This window comes from Petaurus breviceps, unplaced genomic scaffold (assembly GCF_028583685.1).
Source record: "Petaurus breviceps papuanus isolate PSGF00001 unplaced genomic scaffold, PetGlider_PUasm1.0 90644, whole genome shotgun sequence".
In the NCBI taxonomy this organism is placed as follows: Eukaryota; Metazoa; Chordata; class Mammalia; order Diprotodontia; family Petauridae; genus Petaurus; species Petaurus breviceps.
The window spans coordinates 178,092-190,589 of record NW_027187298.1 but is presented as its reverse complement, the minus strand read 5'-3'; the positions used below and the strand labels follow the sequence as shown (position 1 = coordinate 190,589).

The following is a 12,498-nucleotide window of genomic DNA, read 5'->3' as shown; positions in this document are numbered from 1 at the left end:
AGCAGAATTGAAACTCAAAGGGAAAGCAGGATGTGCAAATTGAGAGTATCCACCCCAAATGTTCTCAATGGACTATGTGGTTGAGCATTCAGGGCTCATATTGGTCTGATCAGCCAGGACATATTGAAACTGACAGCACAGTGATGTCATTTTGGTACTCTGAGAACAAGGATGAACCAACCACCACGCTCCCTCGTTAGCTCTCCCCTTGTGTAGTCATCCCCCAATTAAGTATATAAGCTTCTTGAAAAGAGACCCTTTTGTTCTCTTGCATTTGCAAAGCCAGCACTTAGTACAGTACCTAGTATAAAGATTTCATATTGAATCCTCTTTTTAAAAGGGCTTTCATCTTGAGCTCATTTTCTCCCTTACAGCCCCCCAAGTCCCATATTCTTTCCACAACACCATGTAAAGCACTTAAAAGTTTTTACCTTTGCAAAAGCTTTTCTGGGACAGAGGTCTAATTAATTCACTGTGTGTGTGTGGGGGGGGGGGGGGGAGCACACACTCAAACCGGCACCTCCAACTGGCTGATTTAGAAGTGACATAAAAATAAGGTATCAAAAAACTTAAAAATTGAGCCTATCTCAACTTGCTCAATAAAATGTATGGAGGGTAATCATGGTAATTCAGGGAACTTGGTGATAGGCTTACAAAATTTAGCTGTATTGTAGTTACCTGGACCATAGGTAATCAATAAAAAAAATTTCTACTTTGATACCTCACCAATTTCCCCTTTAAAAAGTGACCAAAATTCAGCTAAAAACGTTATCAGGCCAAACAATTCAGCGGATGATTGATTGAGTTACAGTACCTAGGAGCAGATCCTAGCCCTCACTACAGAACATTATATTAGGTTTACACTCTCCCATCTTGACACTTACAGCTCTACAGGATTCTGTGAACTTCTAGTTTATACAAATAGATTTTAAAATGTCATTTCCTTTACATTTTCATGGCATATTGTGTATGTATACCCACACACATATACATACATGAAAACAAACACCCCTAGATTTAACTGAGTTCCTTAAAGACAGGAATTGCCACCCACCCTTTGACTTCCCTAAAAATCAAGATGGTTAATAAAAATTAAGCTCTACTTCAATTTACTTCTGGTAATTTATAGAACACCTAAAAATTCAAGAGGGACAGAATATACCAAATGTAACGAAGTATTACGATACAAAAGAAAAATTAGATAATTCAGAGAACCATGTTATGAACAGATTTAAGAGTTAAGAATGCTTTCTCAAGAGCAATACACAAAACCATAGATTCCCAGGTTTTTCAATGTAGAAGTGACTTGTTCAAGGTCATCTAGTCTCAACCCTTTCAGTTTAAAGTAAACTTAAGTTCAGGAGTTACTTGCCCACCATTACACAGGCACTGAGACTGCCTTTCCCTCAATGACAATAGAGCTGAAAACACCAAGACATCAGAATTGGCTTAAAGGCAACCAAAAGCCCGGTTCAGAGTACTACTGATGAAACAAACTTCCCTCTCTCCTCTAGGGAAGGTGGTATAAAAACAAAATCTCTTAGTGATAAATTATAATAAAAATTTTAAACCATGACCATCTCCAGTTTCTTCAAAAGATCACTTATGTTTCAGGATGTACTTTTTTCTAAAACCCATTCCCTTTCCCTATAAGGATGATTCCTAGTGAGAGATCTGTATCCAAAATTGTACAGATTTTAACTATAAATGTTCTAAAACTAAATGGTTTGCTTAGTAGGCCTTTTAATCAGAAGATAATAAATGACACTAGATCCTAAGACATACTTCAAATTACATGTCCCTCATTTAACATAATGCAGACTACATAAACACACAACTTAGCTTCAAGTGCCCCTGGAATCCTTAATTTGTATTCTCCTGATGCCAATAAAGATACCAATGCTTTGAGAAACACTGCCAATTTTCCTACACAAGTACTTCAAGGTACTTGACCTGAGATCACCTTTCTGCTTAAAATTCTCATGTAGAAAATCACACTTAATTTCAATCATTACTACGTTCTGTAATTAGAATGCAGTCTCATGACCTATGTTAGTTTATTAATATAGATAACTGTGCTGCTGCTTGTGTAATTTTGGAGAAACAATTGTGAATTGAGACAAGGTTATGAACAATGGACTTTATTTAATCATTTCTGCATTTACAGCTGGAACTCTGGGAATTCAAAATTAACATCTTTGCCTGTCAGCTTCTTATAAACGCCAGAAAATGTTTCTACCTGTAGGGGAAAAAAAAAAAACACAACAACATAACACTTTCATTCCATGTTTTAACAGTTTAACAAAGAATGATTTTAGAAAAATGAGTTGTATGTGAGTTAGAGGAAGATAAGAGAATAATTCCCTGAAGAATATAACAACTGAAGGCAAACTTGCCATGAAATATCCTATTACCCCATTATAAACTATATAGGCTCCTATAACACATGGACATAACCATGCAGTCAACTCTGCGGGTGCTGAAACTGGAGAATTTCAAAAAGCCTCACATGTAATATGCAGCTTAAATTTAAAAAAACACATTCACCTAATTCTTTTCACCTGTCAAACTGGACAAGGTACTCACTGATGACATCTACCAGCACACAATGAATGTGGTTTTCGCTGCTTAGGAATTTAACACTGTACATAAAAAAATTTCAGAAAACACTGACCTTTACTTTCAGACAATCAAAATTTCATCTTAAAAACCATGTCCTTAAAATACATGTCAGTGACAAATAGAGGGCACAAGGCTTCAGTTTCAAATTAATCACCTCGATGAAAATGGTCTCTTCCTTGAAGTGCTCCCTTTCAAAGAGTAACCTACCACCCATGTCAAGAAAAAGTTCGACCATAAAATAAGGCGATTAAAAAAAAATATATATATATAAAACCCAACCAAATGGTCAATTCGAGGTAAGCTGAAACAGTTTGGAGTTTGGCTTACAGTATAAAAATTTCATGCCCAAGGACACATGAGGCTATCTTAAAAGATGAATATCAAGAATATTAATTGTTCTACATTACCTTGTGCTCCACATTGTTCTGCTGTGCTTTATCCAAATGGACCTTTATGAGTCTGCTGCCATCTAATTTCACACGGATTCTCTTGCCAACAATTTCACTTGGAAAGACAAGGTCTTCAAGGATTGCATCATGCACAGCAGTCAGAGTACGGCTAAAAGACAATATAGTTAAAAAATCAATTGAACTCATGCCTTTTAGTGAACTGACATCTATACGCTGTTTTATAAGCTATAAATAAATGGTTAAATGATGAACAACAGTTTTTTCAATAGAGCAATAAATAGCAGGAAAATAATTTTACTGTAGAGAGAGTAATATTAAGGTGCAGGTACACTATATACTTGGTTGTACCAGTGAAACATAAGCTATAGCAAACCAAACTGGAAACACTTTTACGCATAGAACCAAAGACAGACCACTCTAACTTTTGTATACTATAAAACCCCAACAAGTCAGGCTCAAGTTTTTAATTAGTCAAATTAAATCATTACAACATACTATCTTCATAAATTATAACAAAGGTATATTATTTTTGCACCAAGCATGTATTTTACATCTCCTTTTGTCATAATGTGATTTTAAGTCTTATTCAAGGCAGTTAAACTGTATGAAAAATACCTTTACCCATAAGTCCATAAGATTTAATTGTATAAAGTACATTTGATAAAGACAGTTTCCTCCATATGTTTTATAGAATCATCATGCATGCTAGTGAATATGAGGCTTTCCCATTTAATACCCTATAAAATTTCTTTGGCATGTTCAAGTATTTCATACTCCGTTAACTTTTTCAGAACAGTCTTACAAAACCCACTGACATTTAAACAGAAAACTATAGATTATAAAACTTAACTGACGAAAATCATGCCATACCAATAAACAATAAAACTGTATTCCATCTAAGACAGTGTAGAAATAGTGATGATTTTTCCAGGTTTCCAAAGAATACAACCAAATTTTCACTTCCCTCCAACAGCAGATAGGGTATGGAAGAGGAAAGAAACTAACACCAGTATCTAATGGGTTTGAGGTTGTTTGTTTGTTTTTTTGACAACTATCTGAAATAGCACTCTTTACACCGGATAATTCAAATCAATAAACAGGATGCAAATTAGGCCTACTACTCCATTCACTTGGCCATATCCCCAAAAGTCAAACCTTTATACTATTTAACTTAGGATCATATATTTAGAACTATAAACAGGCGAATTAATCCAAAAACCTTATTTTACATAAAAACTGAGACCCATAAAAGTTAAATGACTTGCCTAAGAGTCACATGGATGGGGGGCAGGATATGAACCCAAGTTCTGATCTCAAACCCAATCTTCTTCAGAGTTCTACACTGCCTCCCTTTTATTTCCTAAAACTGATACCCAAATGACAACTGACAGCACATGTATTTTAACCATAGGGATTCTGTACACTGCTACTGGATTCCTGTCCCTCAAATATCATAGCAAGTAAATCATTCGATCCTCCTGTATACAAAACTCTCAGACAAACAGTAGCAATTTAGAAATGTGAAAAAGAAAGGAGGCACCACTAAGTGAGCGTCTAATAATGGTCATGCTGAATTGTGTAGTGGAGAGAACACTGGATGAAGAGTCAAAGGACACTGGTTTGAGTGCTAGCTGTGTGATTTTGGACAAGTCACAAAAACCCCTCTGGGTCTTAGTTTCCTCGCAGATTACAATGAAGGCAGTTGGCCTAGATGATTTCAAAAGATACCTTCCAGTTTTAAATCTATGATCCTAGGCATATGCACTTAAAAAGGTTCCTAGACCTATTATGATATCCACTTGTCTCCAAATATCTTTGCCACATTTATTCCTCCCACTCATTCCCACTTAACAGTCACCAAAATCATGTCCTCTCTTTGACCATCAACATAATTCAGACTTTTAGTGCCCCACAGTCCAAATATTATGGTCTTATTCTTCTAGTATCTCCTTTCCATTTTGCTTTCTTCCTCTACTCTTCCTAAAGCATATAGCTTAATACTAGCTTAAATACTTCCAATAGTTGCCCACTACTTTCAATTTAAGTCCCATCTCCTCAGCCTGTTTCTCAGTGTTCCATAAAGTCCCAACCTACATTCACTGCCTAATACAAAACCTTTAAGGGCTAGAAGACTAGTGAGAAGTTTTTGTAAAAAGGTGTAAAAACACTGGGCGGCCAGGTAGCGCAGTGAGTAAGAGCAACGGCCCCAGAGTTGGGATGACCTGGGATCAAATCCAGGCTCTGATACTTAGTACCACACCCAGAAATAACTGGCCGGGTAACCTTGAGCAAGTTACTTAACCCCAATTGCTTTAAAAAATTATTAAAGTCCAACCTATGTTACAGATCATCATCAGAATCAATCTTTTTAATACCTTAATCTGCACTACAATGAACTGGGTTCAATGATAAACTTTAGGCAAATTACATTTTTTAATAGAGCTCTCTCTTTATATACACATACCCCACCTTCTGTATAAACCCACACATTGTAGTCTCCATCCTTTAGACAACTGCCCAAGACATTTCCAAATGTCTAGTAAGCATCTTAAAATTTAACACATTTAAAGCAGAACTCATTTGCCCTATTTCTGTCAGTGATACCACCATCTTGCCAATCAGCCAGTTCCACAAATTCAGTCACTTCTGAGTCCTTACTTCATATATCCAATCAGTTTCTAAAGTTTCATCAATCCTACCTCACTATCTGTCATATCCATTCCCTTTAATGACATGACCATTCTTATCTACTATTTCTTATACCTAAACAATTACAGCAACCTTCTCCTAGTTGACCTACATACCTCAAGTGCTTCCCCTCCCCCAAAATATGCTCCACTGTCCAAGAGATATTCCCTACATACACAGTTCTGACCACATTACTCTAGTGCTTTAAAAACTTCAGTGGCTCCCTATTGCTTTTGGAATAAGACAAACTCCTATTTTCCTTCCCAGGCTTAATACATACACAGTACTCCCCTCCTTCACTTTGTTCTAGCCAAATTGTACTGTTTCTTGTACAAATCCCATCTCCCAGCATCTTGACTTTGTACATTAAAAACAAAATTATACAAAGATAATGAAAGGCAATAGGATTACTCCTCAGAAACGCAAGCTTCCTTCAAAACTTATCTAAGCACCACCACTTATATGACACTTCCTCATCTTAGCTGCTTCTCTTCTGGCCAAATTATCTAGCAATTTACTCTGTATTTTTTTTTTTTTGGTAATTTATGTTTACATATTGGGTTCCCCTGGTAAAAAATAAGTATCCTGAGGGAATGGACTGTTCTATATATATTTGTCTTTCCATCCTCAGAGCCTACCACAACAGTAGGAAGTACGTACTTAAGTGTTTGGTGATTGATCCAATTACTACCTACCAAATACCATTCAAAGGAACCAGTTAATACCAAACAGCACTGATATTTTAGGTTTCTTACATCACTAATTAAAAAGAAAACTACCATAACATTTTCAAAACAAAGCCAAAATTTTAAAAATACATTTGTTTTGAATGGTATAGGTTTTTTAAAATTTATTTTTAAATTAATATATATAAATGAAATATATTACTTAAAATGGTCCTGGGTAAAATATCCTGAACATCCTTTCCTAATGAGCCAACAGGGTATACTCACCTCCTGGGACGCTTTTGCTTATTTTTTGTACGGCTTTTTCTTGTTGGCTTAGGAAGAATTCTCCTCTGTAACAAAGATTATGGTGCTTCATTATTCAAAAAATAAAATCTACTGTGAATATCAGCAAAAAGTTTATCATCATCATCCCTAAATTTTTTTTTATCACACATGCACCATATTTGCATAAATGAGTTTCAAAGGGCAGATACTCATATTGTAAAATATGAATTTTTGAAAATCCCAGATAAATGCAGAGCAACTCCATCTTAGTATCTTTGGTTTGCAGTTTCAGGGGATAGAACTCTTGCACTTAAAAACACCACCAGAAAATAGCTGGTAAAAAAAAGTCCAAGTAAATTCCAAGAACTATGAAAAATTTTCAAATCACAAAAAAATGCTTCTCCACCCCCCTCCAAATCACAAGTCTAATAAACTTACTTCTTCAAGACTCTACTTGACCCACAACAATTAAAATTCTAAGATAACGTTCCAAAAATATGGCAAATTAAAAATGTTTTCTTCAGTTACTTCATATTTGCATGTGATTTTTTTCGAGGGCAAGGGCCCTAATAGTCTGGGGTTTTGTTTTTTTTTGGTATTCTTGGAATACCTAGCCGTGTTCCTTACAAAATAGGATCCTTTCACTTAACCTCTTTCAATTTTATTTTCATCTGGGATTTAGACCAACACTGCTGGGTCTTGTCTCTTTTCAAAAATAGCTTTTTATAATCCCTTAAACCTAGTCTCAATGCTGACTCATTACTACCCCCAACAATACTTATGGGAGACCTGTTAAGAAAACCAGGATCCAACCAAAATAATATTCTTCACCATCCACAGGGATCAATCAGCGCTTTTTAAAGAATAAATAAGTCTATAATATCTTCATCTTTTGACTTTTTCCTCTAACTTTTCTAATAAAAGCAACTTTTAATCAATGCCATTTGTTTCTTAAGCTCTTTTGAAAAATTCTGAGATACTTTAGATTTCAGAGATAAAGTCAAATGTGCAAAATGACTTTCCCCTACATATCCCTAATCCAGAATGACTTCTACCACATGCTTAAATGGCCCCATTTAAAAATCATTATCCCTCAAAATCAACCTCCCTAGAAAAGTCTTAAAGATCTGACATGACAGTATTTACCTGAGCAATAAAGACCACATGTTTGCCACTGAATTTTTTCTCCAATTCACGAACTAGTCGTACTTGGATCTTCTGAAAAGATTTTAGCTGAGGAACTGGAACGAAAATGATGATAGCTTTTCTGCCACCACCAACTTCAATTTCCTAGGAATAAAAAAATTCAGTCATGCAACCCAATTTAATAACTCACTCCTCCTTTGATTAAAAAAACCAGCACTGCGGAGTAAAATACTGCTTACCATACAAGATTTACCACCTTTCCAAATTAAAACTTACTCTTAAGTTGCCTAAATGTCAAACTATAGTACCTGAACTAAAGAGGAAAAAATGCATTCCCTTTATAAAGTATTAAATATTAATACAGCCAACTAAATCCCATTGCAACTATTTACATTTAAACAAATCAATTTCATCTAAAAGCAACTTTTTTTTTCACTTATTAAAGTCTGCCAAAAGAATTCTTTTTCCATTTTGTCAATTCCCTTTTACTCACACATGGACAGCCAGCATATAATGTTCCAGGGCTCACAATTATTTTCACTTGCGTTATTTCATGTGTCTTTCAATATTTCTTCATGTATCCCACCCGTCTATATTAACTGTACTATATCATTCCCTTACACCAATGCACAATGTATTTAGCCATTCCCTTATTGGACATTAGGTGGCTTCCAGATTTTAAAAAATAACTAATAATGCTATGACAATTTTTTAAGAGATATTATTGGATAGAGGAAGGGAAGAGCAGTTCTTGATAACACTTTAAGGGTATGGTCCCTAAAAAATAATCTTACTGAATAAAAATTGAACTTATCTCAAAATTATGTTAATATGCATCTCTGATTATGAACAAAATTGAATTTTTTCCAACCAGTTTTTGCCCATTTATCCTTTGTAGAATGAAAGTTAACTTTATAAAAGGGACGTTATTTTTACTTTTTGTAAGAATTGGCATGATGTAGAGAGCTGGACACGGAGTCAGGACAGATCTCCATTTAAGCTACTTGATGATGAGCAAGTCACTTGAATTCTGACCCCCCCCCCTTTTCCACACACCAGTAAAATGTGGGTACTAACCACAATACTTACCCAAAAGGGTTGTCATGAGGAAAAGAGTATAAAATGTAAAATAGTGTTACAAAGTGCTATTCAGATGTTATGTTTTTAATGTTGTATTTACTAGTTTTTCCAAGCTCTTATTTTTAATTATATTCTATTTGTTGTACCTAAGCGGACTTGTAACATAATAGAAAACATCTTCTGGTTATAGATTAATTACTCTTTATTTACAGTCATGTCCCCTCCATAACCAATAGACACAATTCCATTTTCTTTTTGTTTATGTCTACCATCCATCAACACTGACTGTAGAATTAGTATTTCGAAAAACAGTAGTTAAGTTCACAGTGATTAGTCACTTTATCTTAAAAAAAAAAAAAAAAACAGACTAGCCTAGAACAGACTTCACTTTTTTGTTTATAGTACTCATCACCCCCAATCCCATACTCAAGTTCATAGCCTCCTGTTAAGAACCCATGGTCTACAAAATTTCTAAACTAATTTCTAACACTAACATTCATTTTTATGACAACATTCTTAAATTTCCATACTACCTTTTCTCTGCCACTAACATGTGACAAATTTTCAAAGCCTGGTAGAACCAACTAAAAACCTTTGAATCAATCCAACACTCAACTATGTAAGCAATTACTTGACATGCAAGTAACATCCCACCAGTTACAGCTACACTAAATCTATATATATACTGTGGATCTTCTCTTCCCAAAATACTTCTAAAGATTTATTAGCAAGTGCCTATGATGTGCCAAGAACTGAGCTGGGATATAAAGAAAGGCAAAAGACACCCCTGTTCTCAACTACCTTAGTCTGATCAAGTGAAGTAACATATGCAAACAACTGTGTCCGGGACAAATGTGAAATAATCAAGAGGGAAGGAACAAGAATTGAGGGATCAAGAAAGGCTTCTTGTAAAAACTGTAGGGAGGCCAGAGAGGATAGGAGGAAGAGCAATCCAAGGATGGGAGATGCCTGGGAGTTGGGAAATGACTACCTTATTTGGGTGAATAGTGAGTAGGCTATTGTCACTGGACTGTAGAGTATCTGGTAGGAAGGGGTGTAAGGTGTAAGAAGAATGCAAAGGGGGGGGGGGAGGAGTCAAGTTACAAAGGATTCTGAACAAATAGGATTTTATGTTTGATCCTGAAGATGACTGGAAACCACTGGAGTTTACTGAGCAGGGCAGTGATATGGGTGGATTTGGCCGGGGAAAGAATTTGACAGGGAGACCAACCAGCAGGACACTACAGTAATCAAAGGGTAAGGTGATGAGAATCTGCATCAGGGTAGTGGCAGTGTGAAGAGGAAAAAAAGGTAATATAAGATGTTACAAAGGTACAAACAACATGCCTTGGCAAGAGATTGGATATAGTGGTGAGAAATCAAGGATGACCCTTAGGTTTTCCAGCCTGGGTGACTGGGAAGATGGTAAAAACTGGAAAAGGGCAGGGTTTGCATTCTGATTGGCCCCCAAACCCTCTTCTCTTCCAGTTCCTTATTACCATTCTACCCAACCAGTGTAGAATTCACTTCCATGTAACAACAACATAAGCTAACCCCACAAGCCCTAGAAAAACTAACCAAACAAAAGTTATGAGATTTACACTAGTCCAAAATGGACAATTAAAATGAATTTTACATTTTCTTGCCTAGAACATGTATGACTTTTTAACACCAACCCTCTATTTCCCAGAATGTGGATATATTTCATCCTACTTTCTGATACAGCTCTATGGCTCTATCTCATGAAATATGCTGACAAAAATTTTAAGTTATACCCTAGCAAGTGATTAAATTAGTAGTAAAAGAGCTCCAGTTACTACTTGGAGAAAACTTATAAGTATATATTCATCATCATCCATACATCCCCAAACAACAAAGACCAAAATTAAAGTTTCTTTTTTACCTTAGCTGCTGTGATATTCAGCTCTCTTAATTGAGCCTTTAGGTCAGAGTTCATCTCCAACTCCAATAGAGCCTGAAAAAAAATGGGAAATTATTGAATACTTATTATTTAATACAGGCAGAATTTGGGTCGTCATTAGCCTTCAGAGTTTTCTTTTCCCTCTCCCTCCCCACTGAAACCAGCTCCACCTGCTGGGTTTGGAAATAGAACTAGATGGCTCAAGCAACCCAGGTTACCCACTACCTGTGTAAGAGTTCCTTCCCCTACACAAGCCTTATTTCCCCTACCTGCAAAAAAAGGAGCTTTGTATCTGCAAAGGCCTTTCCTTCAAGTTTCAGCTCAAATCAAATATTCTACAAGAAGTCTTACCCACTTCCCCTTAAAGCTAGTAAGTCCCTCTGTAACTTATCTCCAATCTACCCTCTATATATTTTGTTTATACCTTGTGTCCACCATTAAATTGTGGATTCCTTGAAAGCACGGACTTTCTCTGTGACTCCCTAAGTGCAGCAATCCGTGTAGTGAACTGGCACATAGAAGTACTTAAATACTTGCAGACTTGACATTAGCTTCTAATTCTAAATCTTATGATCCTAACTTTTTCCCCTTATCTGAGCCTCAGTCGAACCAAGTACTAATTAAGTGCTTACTATTAATTACAGGGTTCCAGATATTGAAAAACACTGGGCCTGTTCAGATCTCTGCTTACCCCTTATTTCTGAGTTTCTTTTTCTGTGATTGGGACTAAATCTCCAGCTCTATAGCCTATGATCCTATGCCCTAAGGGGAGAGGGACCCTCAGTTATGGGGTGAGGGGGTCACCTGTCAGGGATCCCAAATGAACCCACCTGTGAAATACCAGACTCGAACTCGTCTGGCTTCTCGCCATTGGGCTTCACGATCTTGGCGCTGGAGCTGAACATGGCACCGCCTGTAAAGCACAACATAGAACGCCTTTAAGACGTGAGCGCGGCCCTCTCCCTCCCGGTGTCGGAACGGACCCGGGTCCCTTCCCCCACCACGCCGCCACGCGGGACACCAGGCGGGCGGCGCGCAGCTCCTCAGAGCGCGAGCGCCCAACCCCTCCCCCTCCTTCATCCTCCGCTGGGACAGCCACCAGCCTGCAAAGTCTCCCGGCGAGGCCATCCGCAGCCCTGAACAGGGCAATCCGTTGTATCCCCATCCCAGCTGACGGCCCCGCCGCTTTAACGCCGACTTCGGAGCGGTATTCAAGTAAGTAAGAGCCGGGAGAGAAGACCTAGGCCTGGGGAAGTAGAAGATAGCTCACCCACCTCGATGAGCGCCGGCCTAGGAAGAGGGAGAATTCTCGCGAGAGCAACACAAATCTCGGCTACAGGAAGAAGGACCGGGGCGAGGGGCGGGGCGTACGGGAACTGGAGCATTAAACCGGAAGAAAACCAGTGAAATTGTCTAGGATGCCTAGATGGGCACAGGAAGTAGTGAGGGTGGGAGGGGAATGCTAACTTAGTAATAGATCTATCGAGGCGTCATTCTTCTGGCCTCCACACTAGTGTGACGGAAAGGTTTTTCTCTTGGTGCTTGTAAATGCTGACCCCTTGAGCTGGAGCCCCCAGGGCACCCACTAAGGGTTGGAGCCCATGCAACCTCCATTCTTTGCGTATTTCTTTCTGTGTTCTCCCTTTTTTTTTTTCCTCGTCTTTCCTTCCAGCCTCAG

The 12,498-nt window shown here is 37.5% G+C and overlaps 1 protein-coding gene across 1 annotated transcript; it reads right to left on the bottom strand.

Annotated features, from left to right (window-relative positions):
- Positions 1-2,125: 2,125 nt before the first annotated feature.
- Positions 2,126-12,231, bottom strand: RPS7 (ribosomal protein S7). The gene is made up of 7 exons (XM_069064775.1): positions 12,095-12,231; positions 11,651-11,733; positions 10,803-10,874; positions 7,820-7,963; positions 6,674-6,738; positions 3,030-3,180; positions 2,126-2,239 (listed from the first exon to the last, which is right to left on the bottom strand). The coding sequence occupies exons 2-7, from the start codon at positions 11,723-11,725 to the stop codon at positions 2,162-2,164; spliced, it is 585 nt and encodes a 194-aa protein (XP_068920876.1). The 5' UTR covers positions 11,726-11,733; positions 12,095-12,231; the 3' UTR covers positions 2,126-2,161.
- Positions 12,232-12,498: the final 267 nt, after the last annotated feature.